This window comes from Rana temporaria, chromosome 13 (genome assembly GCF_905171775.1).
Source record: "Rana temporaria chromosome 13, aRanTem1.1, whole genome shotgun sequence".
NCBI classification, from domain to species: Eukaryota; Metazoa; Chordata; class Amphibia; order Anura; family Ranidae; genus Rana; species Rana temporaria.
The window spans coordinates 112,798,963-112,825,608 of NC_053501.1; the positions used below are offsets into that span (position 1 = coordinate 112,798,963).

The 26,646-nt window shown below is 46.2% G+C and overlaps 2 protein-coding genes across 2 annotated transcripts in view; both read right to left on the minus strand.

Annotated features, from left to right (window-relative positions):
* LOC120920164 (NACHT, LRR and PYD domains-containing protein 3-like) overlaps positions 1-22,003 on the minus strand; it is a 29,607-nt gene extending 7,604 nt beyond the window's left edge. The window contains exons 1-5 of the mRNA XM_040332089.1: positions 21,924-22,003; positions 17,555-17,680; positions 14,210-14,370; positions 7,450-7,627; positions 3,293-3,358 (exon numbers count right to left, since the gene is read on the minus strand). Coding sequence (XP_040188023.1) covers positions 3,293-3,358; positions 7,450-7,627; positions 14,210-14,370; positions 17,555-17,654 — 505 coding nt within the window. The 5' untranslated portion in view covers positions 17,655-17,680; positions 21,924-22,003. The remainder of the gene's footprint in view (positions 1-3,292; positions 3,359-7,449; positions 7,628-14,209; positions 14,371-17,554; positions 17,681-21,923) is intronic.
* LOC120920162 (NACHT, LRR and PYD domains-containing protein 12-like) overlaps positions 1-26,646 on the minus strand; it is a 487,778-nt gene that overhangs the window by 42,916 nt on the left and 418,216 nt on the right. The gene's annotated exons all lie outside the window — the stretch shown is intronic.

Below are 26,646 nucleotides of genomic sequence, written 5' to 3' on the forward strand. Positions count from 1 at the left end.
AAGGCACCCATTTGAGAGAGACTACAGCTGTTATTCCGTGGCCCACAACTCCTATAGTCGTATTGACTATTTCTTAGTCTTCCAATCCCTGTTTGACATCCCGCTTAAGGCATCCCTAGGCAACATACTATGGTCCGACCATGCCCCTGCTAACCTTAGCCTAGCCCACCCCCCGACATCGCGTAGAACGTTCTTGTGGCACATGAACAACAATCTGTTGAAAGGCACCACGTGTGTTGCAGAGGTTGAAAAGGCGATCCGGGACTTTATTCAAAACCATCGATCCGACGACACCAACCCTCTCACTAAATGGGAGGCCCTAAAATGCATACCTAGAGGGATTGTCATACAACACGGCTCCCACCTTAAGAAGGCTCGATCTGCGGACATCGCCCGACTACTGTCCACTATAAATACACTTGAGATAGCACATAAACATGACCCAGCTACATATGTAGACCTCTCTAACGCGTGCAGAGAATTGCTCCGCCTTCTAGATGCTAACTCCCTGATAGCCAGGGATCGGGATGCAACCGGCACTACACTCTGGCCAACAAATGTGGGCAACAGCTGGTGAGGGTCCTCCACCCCCGCCCCCCGCGTCGACCCATCCAACACATTTGTACAGCTGACCAACAAACCAACAAAAAATCAGCAACACCCGGGGTATTTCAGACGCCTTCCAGCGTTATTACTATAACCTGTACAACCTTCCCCCACTGATCACACCGGCCCATGTAGGAGACTCACACCTCTCTAACATGAAGGATTACTTTTAAAAGACGGCCCTGCCACAGATACCGTAGCTACCGAACAGGCAACTGATATGCATAAGCCCCTGACGATAGCGGAATTCCTCACCGCTATTAAAGGCTTGAAATCTGGTAAATGCCTGTGTCCTGACGGGTTTTCCCCGAGGTTCTATAAATCATTTGCCCAGTCCCTCGTCCCGTTAATGTCCACAGCATTTAATTCTATATACGATGCCTACCTACCTTGCAGTAACCTTCTGGCCGCTAATATCTCAATCATACCCAAGCATGGCAAAGATCCCTCTCAGTGCAGTAGCTATCGGCCGATATCGCTCCTCAGCCTCAATGTTAAATTCTACACAAAGGTCTTGGCAAACCGTCTTTCCCCCCTATTACCCTCAATTGTTCATAAAGACCAGGTGGGATTTGTCCCTGGTCGCAAGGCCAAGGGCAACACCACCAAAACCATCAACCTAATATCCTACATCCAGTGCCACAACCTGAAGGCATGCCTACTATCATTTGATGCAGAGAAGGCCTTTGACCAGGTCAACTTGCAGTTTCTATGCCTTTCCTTGGAACAAATGGTCCTTGGCCCTACCTTTGTAACCAAGGTTATGGCACTCTCGCCCCTCGACATCTGTTCTGGTTAATGGCTTCTCCTCCGCACCCTTTCAGATCTCCAATGGTACCCGGTAGGGCTGCCCCCTGTCGCCCCTGCTTTTTGTCCTGGTAATAGAACACCTAGCCCAGGCCATCAGACAAAACGCATCTATAATGGGGATCCAGCCACCCTCCTCCAACCATAAACTCTCACTTTACGTGGATGATCTTCTGGTTTACATCCAGCAACCACACACGTCCCCTCCCATCCGTGATGCATGAATTCCGCAGGTTTGGAGAATTCAGTAACTTTAAAATAAATATGTCCAAATCTGAGGCCCTTAATATATCCCTACCGCACACGACCCTTACACGAGTACAGGCTAACTTCCCCTTCCAGTGGAGCCCCAGGGGCATCTCTTATGTGGGGATAACGATTCCCTCCAACCTATCGGAGCTTTACGCTCTCAATTATCTCCCTTTATTGAACCGGCTTCGGAAGGAGCTAGGCGCCTGAAACTCCTCCCCATTGCCCTGGTTTGGTCGCATCAATACATTGAAAATGGACACCCTCCCTAAATTACTTTACTTGTTCCAAACTGTACCTATCTCCGTCCCTAAATGTTTTTTACCTCCCTATGATCAATGTCTATACGTTTCATTTGGCACCAGGGCATGTCCCGCATCCGTCACACACTGCTCACATACCCAAAAATCCAGGGCTGGGTAGGCCTCCCCGACTTTGAGCTATACCACAAAGCAGGGCTATTATCTAGGGTTCTGGAGTGGTTTCCTCACCCCTTCCCCAAAGCATTCACCATGGTGGAACAAGACCTGTCCACCCTTGACCTCCTGGCCCTACTCTGGGGCTATGGACAACATCTACATTTACTCTCCGACACCAACCCGTTGACGACCGCTGCCCTACATCTATGGTACAAAAAGGAATGCTCTCGTTACTGTCCACAGATCCTTCACCACTCACATTTTTGTTTGACCATCCTGCCCTGCCGCAAGTTGGTTCCAACTCAGTGGGGCCCTACTCCTGCCCCACATGGCCTGTAGCAAGCTCATTTGTGGACCCTTACCTCAGGCGCCCCTGTAGTGCCCAGTGACCGGGGGAACTGGCTCACTGCCCTCCGCATATCCTCCTTTTGTTCTGACCCTTTCTCTTCTTCCTAAATTCACAGATTCCTAATGGAATACGAATAGTTGTGCTCTCTCTCCGAAACACCCAGACATTTGCTCTCTATCATGTACACACTACCATGTACACACTCCATATATGGTGGGACTGTCAGTCCATTAAGCCCCTTTGGTCTCAGGTCTTTGCCATATACAGCAGTCTATATGATCGGCCTCTGACTCCCTCCCCAGAGATAGCTTTATTATCCATGCTTCCAGGCTCCATAGCCTCCCAGAAACGCACCTTACTGCGCTTCTTCTTGTCAGCCGCCAGGCAGCTTATCCCCCTATTCTGGAAAACTACTACCAACCCCCACCCCTGTCCTTGTGGATCTCCGTGGTGAATGACATCATGCGCATGGAAGAGATGTTAGCCCTTGATAATGACACCTTCAACAAATTTAAGATGGTGACCAGGGACACTGGAGTTGGTGTGGCAGTGATACTATGTAATAACTATGACCAATCACAGAGATCACAACAGTAAAAAATGGCTTCATGAATGAAAGACATTATTTATAACTGTTAATGTGATCGCTGTGGTTGGTTACAGCAATCACATGGTACAGGGCCTATCACAGCAGCCCCGTACTCCAATCTGACATCTGCTGTGAACTGATTGTGCTGCTATAGCCCCAAGACCACGCACGAGTGGGAAAATGGACAAGACATAACGCCCGACTACATGTTCAGTGGCTTTATAGAAAATGTGTGATAATTTATAAAATTATAGTTCTCTGTATATTCTTTACCTATCAGCTCTGGGAGCAGTGAGTGTCCAAGTTCATCCAGCAGAATCTGATCCACCAGGCCCTTACCTATAAGAAAATAAATGAATAATAAATAAAAACTAAGACTTGATCACTTCCATTTGAGGCAAAACCAAAAAAAGATGACTTTACAGGCTATATATATATATATACACACACACACACACATACATACACACACACATATATATATATATATATATATATATATATATATATATATATATATATATATATATATATATATATATATATATATATGTTAATTTTGATATTTATACTGGATAAAATAACTGTTGAAAAAAAACTGAACTTAAAATTGACATAGTACCATGATAAAAAAACACCATTAGGCCTCTTGCACTCTTGCTGTTTGAGCATCTACTTTTTCAGCCGCTTTTTTTTGTATGTATTTGCACGCATTTTTCACGCACACACACAAAAACATTCTCGTGTTTTTGTTCTGCACAATATGTAAATGAGCATTTGTGCGCATGAAGCGTAAATTACCGTATATACTCGAGTATAAGCCGACCCGAATATAAACCGAGGCACCTAATTTTACCACAAAAAAATGGGAAAATGTATTGACTTGAGCCTAGGGTGTCCATGTGCATGCCTCACTGTGCCTCACTTTGCCTCACTGTGTCCATGTGCATGCCTCACTGTGCCCAATGCCTCACTGTGTCCATGACTAGACTGACGTTTAACATGGGAGCCGTAGGTCCCCCAACAAACTTTGCACACATGTAGAGAAAAAAAGGGGCTACATGTGTGCCAAGTTACGGGTCCAGGGGACCTAGGACCGGCCAGTACCGGGTCCCCAAAGTCACCGGAGAAATGACCGTTTAACATGGGAGTCTATGGAAGGGGTGCCTGGGTTTGAAAAATCGGTGCTCCCCGGGCGTAGGTCCCCCGGACAACAAACTTTGCACACTTGTAGAGGAAGAGTGGGGCACATGTGTGACAAGTTTGGGGTCCAGGGGACCGGGTCCCCAAAGTCCGGGAGATCAGGCGCAAAAATGTGACTCGAGTATAAGCCGAGGGGGGTATTTTAAGCACAAAAAATGTGCTGAAAAACTTGGCTTATACTCGAGTATATACGGTACTGACCAAAAATCCAGATTTTTCTATTTTTTTTTAATGAAGAATGCATGGCTCTTGTTTACGCGCCTGTGGTCATAGGCACAAAAAAAAGGCATAAAAAAAGCTGTACTGTGCAAGAGGTCTAAACCACTTCAGCTCCGGACGTTTTACCTCCCTTCATGACCAAGCCATTTTTTTGCGATACGGCACTGCGCTATTTTAACTGACAATTGTGCGGTCATGTGGAGCGCAAATAAATATTTATGTCATTATTTCCCACAAATGGAGCTTTTTTTTTGGTGGTATTTGATCACCTCTGCGGTTTTTAGTGAGGGACTGCGACATTGCAGCAGACAAATCTAACACTAAGTGACACTTTTTGGGGACCAGTGACACTAATACAGGCGGTCCCTGGGTTACGAAGTTAGGGACTGTAGGTTTGTTCTTTTGTCAAATTTGTTTGTAAGTCGGAACAGTGCATTTCTATGTGTAACTCCAGCCTGTGCAGTGATGTAGGATGTTCCCAGGTGCTTCTGCGCATGCAGTCATGTTATTTGAGGCTCTTGTGGCAATGCAGTACTGCAGTGTGGGATGTGTCCGGTGCTGCAAGATGGTTTTTCGTCTGTACTCGGGACCAGTGTGGTGCGCAAGCGGCCAGCAGTGATGTAACGCCACCTTTGTTCATAAGTAGGAGTCGCTCGTAACTTGGATGTTCGTAACTCGGGGACTGCCTTCACAGCAGTGATTCTCCACCTTCTAGTGCTGTGACCCCTTGATAAAATTTCCCAAGTTGTGGGGACCCCTAACAGTAAAATTATTTTCGTAGCGTGGGTTGTCAGCACCTAAGGCAAGACAAGTAATTTACGCCCCCAAACATTTAGTGCTCCCTGAGTCCCTTCCACTCGTAGAGTATTAAAACCCCTTATGGTACATTTTAGGATGTACCACTTTTTCTCTTTGTTCTCCTTTCTTTCCTTTTTATTTCTCTCTATCCTGATTTCTTGTTTTTTTTCTCCCTCATCCCTCTCTAGCCGTCTTTTTTGTTCTTTCTCTTATTATTTCTCTTCCTTTTTCTTTGTTCATCCCCCTCTTTTCCTTTCCCATGTATTCTCTATTTTTATTCCTTCTCTTACTCTTTGGTGGCGGTAGGGTGGAGTTGGGATGAGCGGCAATGTTGGGGGGGTTCTGATCAGCCAACTTAGGTGCTCTTGATCAAGGTCCTCTGCTGATCTGAGAACTGTAGTGGGGACTTTTAATGGCAACTATAATCACATGTTACACATGTTAATCTCTGCGTCTCCGACTTTGTGGTGTCTTGTAGCAGTGACACCTATCCCAAAATCAGGATATAGGGTCTCCTTCAGCCCCTCCCACTTCACATTCCTCACCAGTCAGCTAACCTCTAGTCTCTGCTCCCCAGCCATGCCGTGAACTGAATGGGCGGCTGCGAAGAGGCTGAGTGGGCGGCATGGGCTCCAGGAGGAGCAATGCTGGGTGGCCGCAAAAAGGCTGGTGGTGCAGGTTTCAAGAACAGCCCAGGATTCGGTAACCCCTGGCAAATCATTATTTGACCCCCAGGTTGAGATGCACTGCTGTACAGTGATCAGTGCTAAATAAAATGCACTGTCACTGAGCTAAAGACACTGGCAGGGAAGGGGTTAACAGGGGCGATCAAAGGGTTAAATGTGTTCCCTGGGAGTGCTTGCTAACCCTGTGGGAGAGGTGCTTTGACTGGGAGAAGACAGAAATCCGTGTTTCTGCTTAGCACAAGACACACAAGGGCCCGGATTCACAAAGACTTACAACGGCGTATCTCCAGGTACGCCGTCGTAAGTCCGAATGGCCGCCGGCGTATCTATGCGGCGGATTCATAGAATCAGTTACGCATAGATTTGGCCAAGATACGAACGGTGTAAGTCTCCTACGCCGTTGTATCTTGGGGTGCAATAATTACGCTGGCCGCTAGGTGGCGCTTCCTTGATTTCCGCGTTGAATATGTAAATGAGCAAGATACGCCGATTCACCAACGTACGTATGCCCGTCTCAATTAGTTACGCTGTTTACGTAAGACTTACGCCGGCGTAAAGATAAAGCTGGTCTCTAGGTGGCGCAGCCCATGCAAAGTATGGACATCGGAACAAGCGTATCTTTTAACGTAGTTTGTGTAAGTCGTACGCGAATAGGGCTGTGCATAAGTTACGTTCACGTCACAGGCATTGAGCCGACGTATCTTTGGGCGTAAATACGACGTGATACTGAGCATGCGCGCGCATGCGCCGTTCGTTCGGCCATGCATCTACATGGGGTCAAGCCTCTTTTAAATACAACACGCCCCCTACCAGCCTACTTTGAATTACATGCGCTTACGCCGGCCCATTTACGTTACGCCGCCGTAACTTAGGACGCAAGTGCTTTGTGAATACAGCACTTGCCTCTCAAAGGCCTCGTACAGACGGACGGACTGTCCGCTGAAAACGGTCCACCGGACCGTTTTCAGCGGACATGTCCGCCTGGAGATTTCTGTCTGATGGTTGTACACACCATCAGACAGAAATCCGCGCGTACACGATACGCGGTGACGTGGCCGCGCCGTCGCCGTGACGATGACGCGGCGACGTGCGCGGCCCTGGAAGTTCAATGCTTCCACGCATGCGTCGAATCACTTTGACGCATGCGAGGGATGCCGGCCGATCGGACATGTATGGTGAGTCTGTACAGACGACCGAACATGTCCGACGGACAGGCTTCCAGCGGACATGTTTCTTAGCATGCTAAGAAACATTTGTCTGCCGGAAAACGGTAAGCTGGAGAAATGTCCGCTGGAAACCTGTCCGGTCGGCCGTACACACGACCGAACATGTCTGCTGAAACTGGTCCGCGGACCAGTTTCAGCAGACATATTCGGTCGTGTGTACGGGGCCTAAGTTGCGGCGGCGTAGTCTTCCACTGTTCTAGATGCTCTTGTCCCCCTGTTGTTCCTCTCTCCAGCCATATTGCCACCACTATGTCACAGGATTTTCATAATCGTCATTTAATACACAAAGCCTTGTTACCTGTCTGTATGATCTCACCCAGAACAGCCAATAAATTAGGATGAGGATAATATTTCTGTAGCTTATAGAGACATTCCCAGAGTCCAATCACAGCTTTTCTTCCCAGATCCTTAATATCTTGTAATAAGATGTGAGAGAAGGCATCCTTGTTCATATGTTTTTCCTTTGCCCGGAGGGTCTGAAACACAAATATAGCTGTTCACACACAGTATCTTAAATAAAGAGCTAGATATTTCTACATAAAAGAAAGACAATACTCCTGCAGTTGAAAAGTTACTGTGCGGTTGATTGAAAACATCTGTCTCCACTTGTTTAGCCACGGCATTGGCTGTGCTGCCACTCACAACAGGTCAGGGAAACCCAAGTGGAACTCTATAAAGAAAAGGAACAGAGGGTGCACCGGCCTACAGCATTACCTTTGCAACAATTTCTTTTTTTTTTAAATGCATAAAATATACTCACAAACAAATGATTATGTCAAGCACAATATAGTCCACCAAATGCTCCACCCAGGAGGAGCTGCTGGCAAGTACCAATTGTGCAATGAGTCCAAGGGATGTCCCCCCTTCCTCAGGGCTGCGCTAAGGTTCAAGTTCTAGACAGATACATGAATTTGGCTACTGCTGCACCACCTTTAACACCCGCGAGAGACACTTATGCAAAATCTTAGGCTCCATGCACACAGAAGCTGATAAACTGCAGTTTATTGGCTTTTTGGCGTTTTTTTTAAAAAGCCCATAAACTGAACTGAACTGAATGGGCATTTTTTAGTGTTAATGAGCCTTGGAGTTTATTGGCTTTTTTCCGAACGCCCGAAATTTGCGTTCAAAGTGCCGTTTTTCGGCAGGAAAAAACGCAAAACACAGAAAAACGCTCAAAAACGAAAAAGAAAACGCCCAATTTTTAAGTAACGAAGTTTGGCGCAATTCCATGAGTGTGCGTAATTTTAAAGCATGACATGTTAGGTATCTATTTACTCGGCGTAACATCATCTTTCATATTTTACAAAAAAAATTGGGCTAACTTTACTGTTTTGTTATTTTTAAATTCATGAAATTCTATAAAAACATGGCGGCCAACCTCAAACAAAACTAGCTACCTAGCGGCACTAGCGACACAAATGCAGCGATCAGAAAAACGATCGCTTAGTGACGCTGGCAAAAGGGGGGTGAAAGGGTTAACTAGGGGGTGATCAAGGGGTTAAAACCTTTATTGGGGGGGGGTAGGGGGCTACCCTGGACCTAACACTTTAAACCCCTTGATCACCCCCTAGTTAACCCTTTCACCCCCTATTGCCAGCGTCACTAAGCGATCGTTTTTCTGATCGCTGTATTAGTGTCGCTGGTGCCGCTAGGTAGCTAGTTATTTTTTGAGGTTCGCCCGCCAGGTTTTTATAGCGTTAGGTACCCCCATACATTTTCTAATAAAGGTTTTAACCCCTGATTGCCCCTAGAGTTAACCCTTTCACCCCCTATTGCCAGCGTCACTAAGCAATCGTTTTTCTGATCGCTGTATTAGTGTCGCTGGTGCCGCTAGGTAGCTAGTTATTTTTTGAGGTTCGCCCGCCAGGTTTTTATAGCGTTAGGTACCCCCATACATTTTCAAATAAAGGTTTTAACCCCTGATTGCCCCTAGAGTTAATACTTTTACCCCCTATTACCAGCGTCACTAAGCGATCGTTTTTCTGATCGCTGTATTAGTGCCGCTAGGTAGCTAGTTATTTTTTGAGGTTCGCCCGCTAGGTTTTTATAGCGTTAGGTACCCCCATACATTTTCTAATAAAGGTTTTAACCCCTGATTGCCCCTAGAGTTAACCCTTTCACCCCCTTATTGCCAGCGTCACTAAGCGATCATTTTTCTGATCGCTGTATTAGTGTCGCTGGTGCCGCTAGGTAGCTAGTTAGTGCCAGTAACGCTTACACCCACGCGCAAAGCATACTCCCCCCATATGTGGAATTACACCCCAAAATACATTCTGCTGCTTCTCCTGAGTACGGGGACACCACATGTGTGAGACTTTTTGGGAGCCTAGACGTGTACGGGACCCCGAAAACCAATCGCCGCCTTCAGGCTTTCTAAGGGTGTAAATTTTTGATTTCACTCCTCACTACCTATCACAGTTTCGAAGGCCATAAAATACCAAAATAGCACAAAAAAAACCCCAAATAACCCCATTTTGGAAAGTAGACACCCCAAGCTATTTTCTGAGAGGGATGTCGAGTCCATGGAATATTTTATATTTTGACACAAGTTGCGGGAATATGATAAACTGATTTTTTTTTTGCACAAAGTTGTCACTAAATGATATATTTCTCACACATGCCATAGTTATATGTGGAATTGCACCCCAAAATACATTCTGCTGCTTCTCCTGAGTACAGGGATACCACATGTGTGGGACTTTTTGGGAGCTTAGCCGCGTACGGGGCCCCGAAAAGCCTTCAAGATTTCTAAGGGCATACATTTTTGATTTCACTCCTCACTACCTATCATAGTTTTGAAGGCCATAAAATGCCAAGATGGCACACAACCCCCCCAAATGACCCCATTTTGGAAAGAAGACACCCCAAGCTATTTGCTGAGAGGCATGTTGAGTCCATGGAATATTTCATTTTTTTGCCCCAAGTGATTGAATATTGACCAAAAAATAAATAAAAAAATAAAAATTACAAAACGTTGTCACTAAATTATATATTTCTCACACATGCCATGGTTATATGTGGAATTGCACCCCAAAATACATTCTGCTGCTTCTCCTGAGTACGGAGATACCACATGTGTTGGACTTTTTGGGAGCCTAGCCAAGTACGGGACCCCGAAAACCAATCACCGCCTTCAAGATTTGTGTGAGTGAAATCAAAAATGTATGTCCTTAGAAATCTTGAAGGTGGTGATTGGTTTTTGGGGTCCCGTACGCGGCTAAGCTCCCAAAAAGTCCCACACATGTGGTATCCCCGTACTCAGGAGAAGCAGCAGAATGTATTTTGGGGTGCAATACCACATATAACCATGGCATGTGTGAGTAATATATCATTTAGTGACAACGTTTTGCAATTTATTTTGTATTTATTTTTTTGGTCAATATTCAATCACTTGGGGCAAAAAAATTAAATATTTCATGGACTCAACATGCCTCTCAGCAAATAGCTTGGGGTGTCTTCTTTCCAAAATTGGGTCATTTGGGGGGGTTGTGTGCCATCTTGGCATTGTATGGCCTTCAACACTATGATAGGTAGTGAGGAGTGAAATCAAAAATTTATGCCCTTAGAAATCTTGAAGGTGGTGATTGGTTTTCGGGGTCCCGTACGCGGCTAGGCTCCCAAAAAGTCCCACACATGTGGTATCCCCGTACTCAGAAGAAGCAGCAGAATGTATTTTGGGGTGCAATTCCACATATAACCATGGCATGTGTGAGAAATATATAATTTAGTGACAACTTTGTGCAAACAAAAATCAGTTTGTCATATTTCCCGCAACTTGTGTCAAAATATAAAATATTCCATGGACTCGACATGCCTCTCAGAAAATAGCTTGGGGTGTCTACTTTCCAAAATGGGGTCATTTGGGGGGGTTTTGTGCTATTTTGGCATTTTATGGCCTTCGAAACTGTGATAGGTAGTGAGGAGTGAAATCAAAAATTTGTGCCCTTAGAAATGCTGAAGGCGGTGCTTGGTTTTCGGGGTCCCGTACGTGGCTAGGCTCCCAAAAAGTCCCACACATGTGGTATCCCCGTACTCAGGAGAAGCAGCAGAATGTATTTTGGGGTGCAATTCCACATATAACCATGGCATGTGTGAGCAATATATCATTTAGTGACAACTTTTTGTAAATGTTTTTTTTTTGTCATTATTCAATCACTTGGGACAAAAAAAAAAAATATTCAATGGACTCAACATGCCTCTCAGCAGTTTCCTTGGGGTGTCTAATTTCCAAAATGGGGTCATTTGGGGGGGTTTTGTACTGCCTTGCCATTTTAGCACCTCAAGAAATGAGATAGGCAGTCATAAAATAAAAGTTGTGTAAATTCCAGAAAATGTACCCTAGTTTGTAGACGCTATAATTTTTGCGAAAACCAATAAATATACGCTTATTGTGATTTTTTTTACAAAAGACATGTGGCTGAATACATTTTGGCCTAAATGCTTGACTAACATTTAGTTTATTCGATATTTTTTACTTTTTGTTATAAGAAAAATCTTTTTTTTTCAACATTGTCGGTCTTTTTCCGTTTATATCGCAAAAAATAAAAATCGCATAGGCAATCAAATACCATCAAAAGAAAGCTCTATTTGTGGGAAGAAAAGGACGCAAATTTCGTTTCGGTACAACATTGCATGACCGCGCAATTACCAGTTAAAGCAGCGCAGTGACAAATTGTAAAAACACCTTGGGTCTTTAGACAGCGTATTGGTCCGGGGCTTAAGTGGTTAAATCCAATCCGGGGACAGACTTGGTCCGGGGACAGTGTCCTTAATCCGGGGACTGTCCCCAGAAACCGGGAATGTCTGGTCAACCTATAGTAGGGAACACATTTAACCCCTTCCTCGCCCCCTAGTGTTAACCCCTTCCCTGCCAGTCACATTTATACAGTAATGAGCGCATTTTTATAGCACTGATCGCTGTGTAAATGTGACTGGTCCCAAAAATGTGTCAAAAGTGTCCGATGTGTCCGCCATAATGTCGAAGTCCCAATAAAAATCGCAGATCGCCGCCATTACTAGTAAAAAAAAAATAATAATAAAAAAAAAAAAAAAATTCTGTCTCCTATTTTGTAGGCGCTAAGGGCCAGATTCACCAAAGAGATACGACGGCGTATCTCCTCATACGCCGTCGTATCCCTGTTTCTAACTATGCGACTGATTCATAGAATCAGTTACGCATAGATATCCATAAGATCCGACAGGTGTAATTGTTTTACACTGTCGGATCTTAGGATGCAGTACCGCGGCCGCCGCTGGGGGAAGTTCGCGTCGTAAACCAGCGTCGGGTATGCAAATTAGGAGTTACGGCGATTCCCGACGGATTTTCGCATTCGCTACGTAGCTGCTAGTCTAGTTTCCCGTCGCAAAGTTAGTCGTCGTTTGACCTGCCCTAACTTTACTCAGCAATCGTATTGCTGTTTAAAGTATGGCCGTCGTTCCCGCGCCGAAATTTTAAATTTAACGTCGTTTGCGTAACACGTCCGGGAATACGGAAGTACGCTACGCGCGTCGCCATTCGAAAAAATTACGTCACGGCGCGCAAAGCACGACGGGGATTGCGAAACTGAGCATGCACAGTAGGTCCGGCGCGGGAGCGCGCCTAATTTAAATGGCACACGCCCATTTGAATTGGCCCGCCTTGCGCTGGAGGCTGCCAGCGTAGTTTTCATCGCAAGTGCTTTGTGAATCAGGCACTTGCGATGAAAACTTGCGGCGGTGTAACGTATCTACGATACGTTACGCCGTCGCAGTTCTATGTGAATCTGGCCCTATAACTTTTGCGCAAACCAATCACTATACGCTTATTGCGATTTTTTTTTACCAAAACAATGTAGAAGTATACGTATCGGCCTAAACTGAGATTTTTTTTTTAAAATGGGATATTTATTATAGCAAAAAGTTAAAAATATTGGCCACACAGAGTGTGGGCGCACATTACGCCGCTGTAGATTAACCAATGTACGGTACGCCAACGCAGCGCAGAGAGGCAAGCAATGCATTCAGCAAGCCAGTGCTCCCAACGCTGCGCCAGCATGGCGTGGGATTTGAAGGCATACGCTGGTGTAGGTGGAAGTGGGCTTGACCCCATGCAAATGATGGGCTGAGCGCCAGACAGATACGTATCACAAATTGCGAATGCGCCGTGACGTGGACGCATCCCCCTGCACCTGCCCACGTCGGAACAACTGCCTAAACTACGCCGGATCACTGTGTACGGCGTGAACGTAACCTACGCCCAGCCAGACACACGTCCAACGTAAAATACACCGGCTTGTGTTCCCTGGTGCAGACCTTTGCATGTCTGCTGCTGGGTTGCACCTCCTTTATGGGGAATAACTTTACGCCGGACGTACAACTTACGCGCACCTCGCGCAGCCTGCGTCGGGCGCACGCAGGTTCGTGAATCACCGTATTTCCCTCATTTGCATATTTGAATGGCTAATCAATGGGAGCGGCACCATGCACCCAGCCTAAATGTGCGCCCACCCAACGCCGGCGTGAGCAAGTTACGTCGGCGGGGTGTAGCCTGGTTTTAGGCGCATATCTGTTTGTGGGTCTGGCGCACAGATACAACGGCGCACATTTGCACTCACGTTGGCGTAACTTGTTATACGTCGGCGTAAGTGCTTTGTGAATCTGGGCCTTTGTATTTTTTTTTCAAAAAATAAAAACCGCAGAGGTGATCAAATACCACCAAAAGAAAGCTCTATTTGTGGGGGGAAAAAATGATCAAAATTTCATTTGGGCACAGTGTTGCATGACCGCGCAATTGTCATTCAAATGGTGACCGCGCTGAAAGCTGAAAAATGGCTTGGGCAGGAAGGGTGTAAAAGTGCTCGGTTTTGAGGTGGTTAAACTGTGGTGGGATCCATATTATTTTACTATATGCAAGATTTTAACCTCATAATGTCAGGAAGGAAGGGGCAGGATCAACCTGGACTTTCCCAGAGAAAGTGAAGACTTGCAAATCCCTTCAGCAGCAAATATATTCACAAGTGGTTTTCACTGACATAGACATACTGTATATTGCAGTTCCTTTTGAAATATTTTTGTCTTACATCTGTGTTTAAGACATTCCGACCTCTTAGCTCTTTTAGAAGGACATGAGGATCCATGTTCTCCAGGATGTAGATCAGATCATCTCTGTAATACTCGTATATCCTCCTCAGTGATGGGTCGTCATACTCAGACAACTGGAGGAGGAATCTCCCGACGTCCTCTAAAGATACACAGAAAATACATTTACAGGATTGTGGATTTAACTCAGAACCCAAATTATCATTTAGGAAACTCTATATATTGGTATATGTTTTATTTTCTTTGTGATTCTTTTGCAGGGCTTTTTTTCAGGGGGAACTTGGGGGAACTCAGTTCCACCACCTCTGGCTCAGACCCTTTGGTGCCTGCTCACTACAATCACTTGTAAACACAGAAGTCTGGTTTCTGTGTTTACAAGTGACAGCTCTGCACTCTGTGTGTAACCCCCTGTACTCTGTATGTAATGCAATCCTGGTATTTAATGCCCCTTAAGACCCTTCTACTGTTTGTGAAATCTGAACGGGGTCGTGGTTGAGTTCCTGCACCTATCTTCTGATAAAAAAAAGCTCTGTTCTTTTGTAATACTAAGGTCTTGTTTTATATTACTAGATGTTTTTGGTGTTTGGAACCCAGTGCCTGTTTAGCTTGATTAACTGCTGCTGTTGCTGTACGCTTAAAAATAAACATGCAAATGGTAAAATATACTCATGTGTTGCTATACACTAAGTCACAGGTGTCAAACACAAGGCCTGCGGGCCGAATCCGGCCCTCCAGACCATTTCATGTGGCCCTTGCACCTCTCCTGCAGCTGCAGGAGAGCTCCAGCCCTCGTTTAGTCCTGCTCTAGACCCTTACTTTCTGCTTTCAAGCAATGCATCCAGCTTCTTCCCAGCAGCAGCATAAGGAAAGCGGAGTGCACTGGTGGGGTGGCTCCTGAAATCTAATGTATGGGGATGGGATGCGCTGGACATCTAATCTTAGGCCTCGTACACACGGACGGACTGTCCGATGAAAACGGTCCGGCGGACCGTTTTCATCGGACATGTCCGCTCGGAGATTTCTGTCTGATGGTTGTACACACCATCAAACAGAAATCCGCGTGGACACGATACGCGGTGACGTGGCCGCGATGACGCGGCGACGTGCGTGGCCCTGGAAGTTCAATGCTTCCACGCATGCGTCGAATCACTTCGACGCATGCGAGGGCTTTTGGCCGAGCGGACATGTCCGGTGAGTCTGCACAGACGACCGAACATGTCCGACGGACAGGCTTCCAGCGGACATGTTTCTTAGCATGCTAAGAAACATTTGTCCGCTGGAAACCTGTACGATCCGCCAGAAAATTGTCCGGTTGGGGCCTTACAGATACAACCGGCCCTTTTGAGGGCAATCATAATGCTGATGCGGCCCACGATTAAATTGAGTTTGACACCCCTGCACTAGGTGAATGAATAATAGTTGGTGTATATGCTGAACAAATGCACTCTCTCACTTAAAAAGTACCAAATTAATTAAAAATAATGGTGCGCTAGTCATATCTTCAATTAATAAAGTTAATACGCATCATTTATAAAGAGCTAAGTGATCAGCAACATGACTCAAAACATTTTCGATAAATATATTCCCGGAGAAAGTCACGTGGCTAGTGACGCAACGCGTCGGGGAGGAGCCTGTGACGTAATTTAAGGTGACTCCAAGACCTGGAATTTGGTGAGCGTTTATGTGAGAGGATTAACTTCTTTTATGGTTTATGATCATGTTATATACAAGTAATGCATTATGTGAGCATGTATGACATTTATGTTAATAAAAACGGTTTTATTGATATGCTGCACGATGAGCGGATCGTCTGTTTTATTTTGAGCTGCATAATCGGGGGAAAGGAATTATCCCCTATATCATGGGTCTTCAAACTATGGCCCTCCAGTTGTTCAGGAACTACAATTCCCATCATGCCTAGTCATGCCTGTGAATGTCAGATTTTTTTAATGCCTCGTGGGATGTGTAGTTCCACAACAGCTGGAGGGCCGTAGTTTGAGGATCCCTGCCCTATATAGAGGCAATTTTATATGAAGGAGGACTACAGGGACCAAAATGGCAATCGGCTTCTACTGATTAAACAAACTTGTTTTTTTGACCTCATGGTCAAAACATTAAGGTGAGCGTGCACTGCACCCATAGGTGGACTACAGGGACCGCCTGGGGCAGCACAGTGGTGTAGTGGTTAGCACTTTCACCTAGCAGCAAAAAGGGGTCGCTGGTTTGAATCCCAATCACGACACCATCTGCCTGTAGTTTGCATGTTCTCCCTGTGTCTGCATGGGTTTCCTCCGGGTACTCCGGTTTCCTCCCACACTCCAAAGACATGCTGGTAGGTTAATTGTATTGTATCTTGTCCAAATTGGCCCAGCATATATGTGTACGAATGTGTGTCCCAAGCATGTCGAGATCCTACGGGGTAAATGACTGCGCTAGCCAGGCGGACACTGGCTGCAAAAAGCACCTTGAAGCGATTTAGTTTGCATTTGTAGTGCTGTACAAGTTATTCATTCAGGTGACAAGGTGGCTGGGAGTTATTTGGGATACCACTGTTTTTACACATATCTGTGTGGACTGTCTCCTGGATTTTTTTTATCATATTTGGACACTTTCACAGTATCTCGGCACTTTATATTATTTTGTTAATGTTTTTTTTGTACTATTAGGTGGGCCACATATTTGTGTTTATATATTTATTGAAAATGTTTTGAGTCATGTTATTGATCACTTAGCACTTTATGATTTTTTGTGTACTTTATTTATTGAAGGTATGAAGAGCGCACCATTATTTTAAAGGGGTTATAAACCCTCAAGGTTTTTCTACCTTAAGGCCCCTTTCACACTATAGCGGTTTGCAGGCGCTATTGCGCTAAAAATAGCGCCTGCAAACCGACCCTAAACAGCGGCTGCTGTTTCTCCAGTGTGAAAGCCCGAGGGCTTTCACACAGGAGCGGTGCGCTAGCAGGAGCGCTCCAAAAGTCCTGCTAGCAGCATCTTTGGAGCGGTGAGAAGAACGGTGTGTTTACCGCTCCTCCACCGCTCCTTCCCATTGAAAGCAATGGAAAAAACGTGGCTATACCGCCGGCGGTATTAACCCTTTTTCTGTCGCTAGCAACGGTTAAAACCGCACCGCTAGCCACCGCACCAAACTAATATATGTAAATAATGAAAATACTTAACTTCAGCTCTACATTTTTCACCAAAAAAAATGTATTAGTCACAAAACACTTTTGAATAATCATTTTTAGTATTTATTTACTCGTTGTTTCGTTTTATCTCTCTGTAAAGATGATATAAATAAAATGTAATGATCTATTGAGGCTTACCAGGTAATTTCCAAGAGTTGGATCTTTTCATCTCAGATTTTTCACTTATGATCAGTTCATTTACGGGAGCAATCAGTTTGTTGTGTACACCGAGACACATGGCGCAATCATCGCATTTCTAATAATCTGCAATGTTAATAAAATTCAATAAATGTTGATAAATTGATGAAAAAATAGTTCCTCAGCAACAAAAGACCCTGCAAGAATTCTGTAAGTCTGCATCATCGGAGAAGTACAGCCAAAGCTTGTTTGGCTGTAATTCTGCTGTGGATCACATGAGTGCTGTTCCTTCTGCATTCCTGTGACTCATTTTCAGCAGACAGCGGGGCTGAAGCCTGCTGTCGGCTGACGTTACAGAGCCGGTCAATGCTGGGGCAAGATCATGACTATATGGTTGGGATCCATCCACATGCCTGGACCTGCACCCAGCCCAGGCATGTGGATGGATCCCAGCCATATTGGGACCTGCAAGCCGCTGAGCGCCTAAGTTGGTCGCTTCCGGAAAACGGGACCTGCAAGCTGCTGAGAACCTAAGTTGGCCGCTCCCGGCATATGGGACCTGCAAGCTGCTGAGAGCCTAAGTTGGCCGCTCCCAGCATATGGGACCTGCAAGCCTCTGGGAGCCTAAGTTGGCTGCTCCCGGCATATGGGACCTGCAAGCCACTCAGAAACCTAAAGTCACTGAAAGCCTGAGCCGGCCTCTCCCACCCCCTTCACAGCCCAGCGCTCCAGTGAATGAGGGGGGGCAGAACAAACAGCAGTGACTAACAGTCAGCAGCTTTCTGCTCTTAGGGCTGTAAGAACTGATCCAGTTTTACAGCTGGCAGGGGACAGATGCAGCATTGGACCGATACTGCACTTTCAGTGCAATTTCAAGTGCATTTTACACTTGTAGTGCAAAGTGGATTTGCCTTTCGTAAATAACCCCCGTAGGGGGTCCTGACATAATGCATGCACAATTGGCCCGAATTCCCTGTGGTGACAGGATCAATTTAAGTTTATCTGGTAGTTGTTTTTAAACTAAAGTTACTGGCCCAGATTCAAGAAGCACTTGCGCCCGCGCAACCTTGCTTACTTGCTTACTTGCTCCGGTGTAACGAGTGCTCCTGATTCAGGAACCTCGTTACACCGAATGCAGCCTAGGATGTGATAAACATAAGCCTCCTTATGCCTTCACATCCCAGGCTGCATTCTTGCGTTGGCCGCTAGGGGGCGCGGCCTTTGTGATCGGCGTGTAGTATGCAAATTGCATACTACCACCGATTCACAAAAGTTGCGCGGGCCCTGCCTACGCAAGGTACGGAGTTTCCGTACGGCGCCTTTAGCATAAGGTTGCTCCTGCTAATAGCAGGCGCAGCCAATGCTAAAGTATAGCTGCGCCTCCCGCTCGCGACGTTCAAATTTATTGTCGTTTACGTAAGTGAACCGTGAATGGCGCTGGACGCCATTCACCTTCACTTACAAGCAAATGACGTCCTTGCGACGTCATTTGCCGCAATGCACGTCGGGAAAGTTTCCCGACGGAGCATGCGTTGTTCGCTCGGCGCGGGAGCGCGCCTAATTTAAATGATTCCCGCCCCCGGCGGGATCATTTACATTAGGCAGCCTTGCGCCCGGCTGCTTAGCATATTGCCTGCGCAATTTACGGAGCAACTGCTCCGTGAATCGCGGGCAAAGCGCAATATTTGCGTGGGCGCAGAGAAAAAAATTTGCTCTTTGCCCACGCAAATATTGCGCGATTCTACTTGAATCTGGGCCACTGTAAATAGAAAAGTGCAAGGGTCAATTTTCCAGATCTGCAATTGCATTAAAAATGTTACAGTGAATCGAAAGGCAAAAGTTTTGTTCACCTTGTTTTTTATTGTTTTTTAAAATAACAAACATGTTATAATTACCCGCTCTGTGTAATGGTTTTGCACAGAGCAGCCTGGATCCTCCTCTTCTCAGGTCCCCCGCCAATGGTCCTGGCTCCTCCCTCCTGCATAGGGTGCCCCCTCAGCAAGCAGCTTGCTGTGGGGGGCACCCAAGCAAGTGCACTTCTGACCCGCGGCTCTGTGTGTCCATTCACAAACGGAGCCGTGGCTTAGACCGCCCCCTCCATCTTCTGATTGGCTCACTGGCTGTGATTGACAGCAGTGAGAGCCAATGGCTCCCGCTGCTGCCAAATGCCAATTAGGAGTGCAAGTCCCTGGAGAGGCAAGGCTCTCATGGACATAGCTGGATCAAGAGGGGGCTCAGATAAGTATTAGGGGGGCTGCTGCATACAGAAAGTTGTTTTCCCTTCATGCATAGAATGCAAGTGGGTAAAAAAACATTGTGCCTTTACATCCACTTTAATGCATTCTTTGCATGAAGGTAAAACACCTTTATATGTCAGCTTCCCCTTAAATACTTACCTGAGCCTTAGGTCCAGCACTGTGCCCATTCTGCGGCAGCGCTGCTCTTCTCTCCTCCCCTTTCACAGGAGGCTGGGCAGCAGTGGGAGCCATTGGCTCCTGCTCTGTCAGTCAAAGCTGTCATTTTATTTTACAATTAATTTTTTTATAGTTTTGATGGGAGGGGGTGGCAGTATGATGGGGTGGAGGGCAGTATGATGGGAGGGATGGCAGTGGAGGGCAGTATAATGGGGTGGAGCACAGTATGATGGGAGGGGTGGCAGTGGAGGTCAGTATGATGGGGTGGAGGGCAGTATGATGGGAGGGGGTGGCAGTGGAAGGCAGTATGATAGGAGGGGTGGCACTGGAGGGCAGTATGATGGGTTGGAGGGCAGTATGGTTGGAGGGGGTGGCAGTGGAGGGCAGTATGATGGGGTGGAGGGCAGTATGAAAGGAGAGGGTGGCAGTGGAGGGCAGTATGAAGGGAGGGGGTGGCAGTGGAGGGCAGTATGATGGGAGGGGTGGCAGTGGGCAGTATGATGGGGTGGAGGGCAGTATAATGGGAGGGGGTAGTGGAGGACAGTATGATGGGAGGGGGTGGTAGTGGAGGGCAGTATGATGGGAGAGGGTGGTAGTGGAGGGTAGTATGATGGGAGAGGGGTAGTGGGGGCAGTATTATGGAAGGAGGTGATAATGGAGGGCAGTATGAAAGGAGAGGGTGGCAGTGGAGGGCAGTAAGAAGGGAGGGGGTGGCAGTGGAGGGCAGTATGATGGGAGGGGTGGCAGTGGGCAGTATGATGGGGTTGAGGGTAGTATGATGGGAGGGGGTAGTGGAGGACAGTATGATGGGAGGGGGTGGTAGTGGAGGGCAGTATGATGGGAGAGGGTGGTAGTGGAGGGCAGTATGATGGGAGAGGGGTAGTGGGGGCAGTATTATGGAAGGAGGTGATAATGGAGGGCAGTATGATGGGAGGGGTGGTAGTGGAGGGCAGTATGATGGGAGCAGGGTAGTGAAGGGCAGTATGATGGGAGCAGTGTAGTGAAGGGCAGTATGATGAGAGGGGGGTAGTGGAGGGCAGTATGATGGGAGGGGGGTAGTGGAGGGCAGTATGATGGGAGGGGGTTAGGGGAGGGCAGTATGATGGGCAGGGGGGTAGCGGAGGGCAGTATGATGGGCAGGGGTGGTAGTGGAAGGCAGTTTAATGGGAGGTGATGTAGTGGAGAGCAGTATGATGGGGGGGTAGTGGAGGGCAGTATGATGGGAGGGGGGCGTAGTGGAGGGCAGTATGATGGGAGGGGGTGTAGTGGAGGGCAGTATGATGGGAGAGGGGTAGTGGAGGCCAGTATGATGGGAGCACCAGGGGGTTAATAATAAAGCGCTGCGGGTCTCCCAGTACACCAGACAGTAAGGGACAGCGGCGGCATTTTTAGGGGGCATCAGAATACATTGTATTGTCCCAGAATGAAGGTGCCCGGGACATACCTCCCAAGGCTGAACTTTCACAGGCAATCCGGGATGGTTGGGAGGTATGCTGCTCAGTACTGTAACTGGCTAAGCCGATCAGCAGGTTCCAGCCATAAATCATTGGCCATATACTGTAACATAATACCACTTTATTTATGTTTAGTTTAGGGAGGGGGGGTGGTTTGGTTGTTTGCCACCCCCCTCCAACAAAAAAACGCCAGCCACCACCGGATTTGGCATGTCAAATCGCCCTGATGGGAACGGGGGGCTTTTTGTCTAAACCCAATTGAACAAGCTGAAGTTAGAAGCTGATTGGCTACCGTGCACAGCAGCACCAGATTTTGCGCACTAATGACAAGTTTTCTGTCACCTATAGATCTGAATAGGAGTCGTGTAAGACAATGAGAAACACTCGATTATCAGTGAGAAATCTGTAGTGAGAAATTGCCTAGCTTTAGAGGTTGGTGAAATGTGAAGATCATATTACCCAGGAAATACGACACTCGGGAACAAAGTCCGTCCTATTTACCTTCGTATCTCTTGTCCAAAATGGTTGCAGGGTGAGGTAAGATTTTTTTTTCCTGTATGATGTAATTCTCTTAAGCAGCGTCATGCATAATACATACAGTTCCTCCTACAAAGTCACATGACATTTATAATCAGCAACGTACAGACTGCTGTCTGACGTTCTTCAGTAAGGACGGTGTTCAGTGGTAACGCTGAAATTCAGACTCATATTTGCCGATCCAAAGCTTTTGATGTTTAACCCTTTCATGGCTAAGCCTATTTCTGACATTTGTAGGTAGATTCAGAGAGATGGGATTACATTTAGGACGGCGCAGCCTAGCCTGTTTAGGCTACACCGCCGTAAATTAACTAGGCTAGTAGTGATTCACAATCTACTTACCTGCTAATTTACGGCGGTGTAGCCTCAAACGAGCGGGCGTAAGGGCGCCTAATTCAAATTGGTTGGAGGGGGGCGTGTTGTATGGAAATGAGGCTTGACCTCAAGTTTTTTGACGTTTTTTGACACTGCGCATGCGCCGGGCGACTACATTTCCCAGTGCGCATTGCGGCTAAGTACGCCGTACGGGCCTATTGATTTCGACGTGGGCGTAAACGACGTAAATCCCGATTCGCGGACGACTTACGCAAACGACGATAAAATTTCGAATTTCGCGGCGGGAACGGCAGCCATACTTAACATTGGCCAAGGCACTAGAGCATAGCTCTAACTTTAGGCGGCCTATCCCTTACGGAAACAACGTAATTCGACGGCGTAGGCCTGGCGTACGTTCGTGAATCGGCGTATCCCCTCATTTACATAATCTACGCCGGCCGCAATGGAAGCGCCACCTAGCGGTCAGCCAAAACATTGCAATCTAAGATAGGACGGCGCAAGCTGTCCTATCTTAGATATGTTTAAGTGTATCTCTGTTTGAGAATACACTTAAACATAGGTCGGCTTAGATTCAGAGTTAGGTCGGCCTAACTCTTTCTGAATCTACCTATTGGTGTTTAGAAGTTAAAAGCCGTATTTTTTGCTCGAAAATTACTTCGAACCCCCAAACATTATGGCCCGGATTCACAAAGAACTTGCGCCAACGTATCTCGAGATACGCCACATAAGTGCAAATATGCGCCGTCGTATCTATGCGCCGGACTCAGAAACTAACATACGCCTGAAAATAGGCTTCATCCGACCGATGTAACTTGCCTACGCCGGAGTAGAGTGGGCGCCTATTTACGCTGGATGTATTTGGCGCTCCCATTGATTTTCTATTCACATATGCAAATGAGGGAGATATGCCGATTCACAAACGTCCTTCCGTCCGAGGCAGTGCACGTAAAGTCATGCGTCCGGTGTAAAGTTATGCCCCATAAAGGAGGTGTAACTCAGCACCAAAGGGATCCATGCAAAGGGCTGCAACAGGGAACACAAGCCGACGTATTTTACGTAGGACGTGAATATGACTAGGCGTAGGTTACGTTCACGCCGTAGGCAGTGATCCGACGTATCTTAGGCAGTTTTTCCGACGTGATTGTGAGCATGCGCACTGAGATGTGCCCAAGGGACAGCGCATTTCCAGTTGGCGATTCGTATCTGTCTGGCGCTCGGCCCATCATTTGCATTGGGTCACGCCTCATTAGCATGGCTCACGCCCACTTCCACTTACGCCGACTTACGCCTTGGAAACCCAGCGCAGATTTGGGAGGAAGTGCTTTGTGAATTCAGTGCTTGCCTCTCTGCGCTGCGTCGGCGTAGCGTAAAGGAGATACGCTACGGCGGCATAAATATGTGCCAGTGTCTGTGAATCTGGGCCTATATATATATTTTTAGCAGAGAATAAAATGGCGATTGTTGCAATATTTTATGTCTCAACTTTAAACGCAACTTTTTGGGAAAAATACATTTTCAGGAATAAAAAAAAAGAAAAAAATAGGTACCGAACATGTCACGCTTTATAATTGCATGCACTCGTGGAATGGCGACACACTACGGTACCTACAAATCTCCATAGGCGACGCTTATATTTTTTTTTTACGGTTACCAAGTTAGGCCTGTGGACTGTTTTAATCGGACAAACCGATCGTGTGTGGGTCCCATCGGTGAAAAAAAAAATAGAACATGTTTTACATTTTTCCTATGGATAAAAAAACGATAGAAAAAAAAAACGATCGTCTATGTGGAAGTCCATCAGTCAAAAATCCACGCATGCTCAGAATCAAGTCGACGCATGCTCGGAAGCATTGAACTTTCATTTTTCTCAGCACGTCATTGTGTTTTACGTGACGGTCGGCACGGTCGGATTTTTGATCGATGGTGTGTAGGCAAGACTGATGAAAGTCAGCTTCATCGGATATCCGACGAAAAAATCCATCGAAAAAATCCATCGGATTAGATTCCACCAGATATCCGATCGTGTGTACGAGGCTTTAGAGTTACAGAGGAGGTCTAGTGCTAGAATTATTGCTCTCGCTCTGACGATCGGGGCGATACCTCACATGTGTGATTTGAACACACTTTACATGTGCGGGCGCCACTTCCGTATGCGTTTTCTTTGCTGCACAAGCTCGCAGGGATTCTTTAAAAAAAAAAATGTCTTATTTATTTTATTTATTTTTACATTATTAAATTGTGTTTAAAAAAAATTAACACTTTTATTGCTGTCACAAGGAATGTAAACATCCCTTGTGACAGTAATAGGTGGAGACAGGTACTCTTTATGGAGGGATCAGGGTTCTAAAAGCCCCCAAATCCCTCCTTTACACTTCAAAGTATTCAGATCGCCGAAAACAGCGATTCTGAATACTGTATATATTTTTTTAATCCGGCGCCATTGGCAGCCGAGTAAACAGGAAGTGACGTAGCTTCCGTGTTTACATTCGGGAGACTGGAATGATGCTGTTTGCGGCTTCGTTCCAGTCTGTGGCTAGAGGCCGGAAGTGCCGGGTCGTGGATCGGGTCTCCCGGTAGAACAGGATGCCCGGTAAGAGCGGCGGAGGCGGCAGGAGGGGGGGATGTCCATAACCGCTCCTCTGGGATAACAACCGAGTGGCTTTAAGCTGCATTGGTTGTCATGCCTGGAAAGCCGATCGCCCGCTCTAAACAACAGTACCAGACCAATATGTATTCTTCTGCATATTTTTGTAAAAAAAAAAAAAAAAATTGGGCTAACTTTACTGTTGTCTTATTGTTTCAAAAACAGTGCGCTTCTAAGATCGCTGCGCAAATACGGTGTGACAAAAAGTATTGCAACGACCACCATTTTATTCTTTGGGGTGTTAGAAAAAAAAAACGTTGAATTTTTGTGGGTTTTAAGTAATTTTCTAGAAAAAAATTGTTTTTAACCACTTCCATACCGGGCACTTATACACCTTCCCTCCCAGACCAATTTTCAGCTTTCAGCGCTGTTGCACTTTGAATGACAATTGTGCGGTCATGCTATACTGTACCCAAACTAAATTTTTATCATTTTGTTCCCACAATTAGGGCTTTCTTTTGGTGGTATTTGATCACCTCTGGGATTTTTATTTTCTGCAAAAAAAATAAAAAAATTACCGAAAATTTTGAAAAAAAAATTGTTTTTTTTGTTTCAGTTACAAAACATTGTAAATAAGTAAGTTTTGTCCTTTACTGATGGGCACTGATGGTACTGCACTGACGGGCACTGATAAGGCGGCACTGATGGGCACCGATGAGGTGGCATTGATGGGCACTGATGATCACTAATATGCGGAACTGATAGGCGACACGATGGGCACTGATAGGCGGCATGGATGGGCACGGATAGGCGACACGGATGGGCACGGATAGGTGGCATGGATGGGCACGGATGGGCACTGATAGGTGGCATGGATGGGCATTGATGGGCACTGATAGGTGGCACTAATGTACTGTAGTGTGTTGTACTAATGGATGCCAAACAGTGCCAACCAATAATGCCTGCCAATCAGTGATGCCCATTGTGGGCACTGATTGGCATCCATTATTTCTGATTGTCATCCCTGGTGGTCTAGGGTGGCATACCTGTGGTGGGCATCCCTGGTGGTCTAGTGGCATCCCTGGTGGTCTAGTGTGGGCATCCTCAGGGGGGGGGGCTGTGCTGATAATCGATCAGCACAAACCCCCCCCTGTCAGAGGAGCAGCCGATCGGCTCTCCTCTACTCGCGTCTGACAGACGCAAGTGAGGAAAAGCCGATTACCGGCTTTTCCTGTTTACATCGTGATCAGCTGTGATTGGACACAGCTGATCACGTGGTAAAGAGTCTCCGTCAGAGACTCTTTACCTAGATCGGTGTTGCGGGGTGTCAGACTGACACTCCACAACAACGATCGCCGCAATGCGCGCCACCGGGGGCGCGCAGCGGCTCAATATCCTGAAGACGTCATATGACGTCTGGTCAGGGTATTGAAACCACTTTGCCGCCATCATTTTGTAAGCGGTTAACTTGTAAACACCACATCTAAAAAAAGAGGATCGGTCCTTAAGTGGTTAACCACAAAACTACTCAAGATGTCTACAAAATAAATAGATTTTAATACAAAAAATCCATATAAAAACACCACAATAATTAATATTCTATTGTTAAAGTGAAACTTTATTCAGAAAAACGGTGCTGTTACACTTGTATGGAAATATAATACAATACATAGTCATGGTTATGTTCATAATACTGTGAATTGAATATTTATATAGTTCATTTCTTTAGCCATTGTTAAAGGGTCACTAAAGGATTTTTTTTTTTTA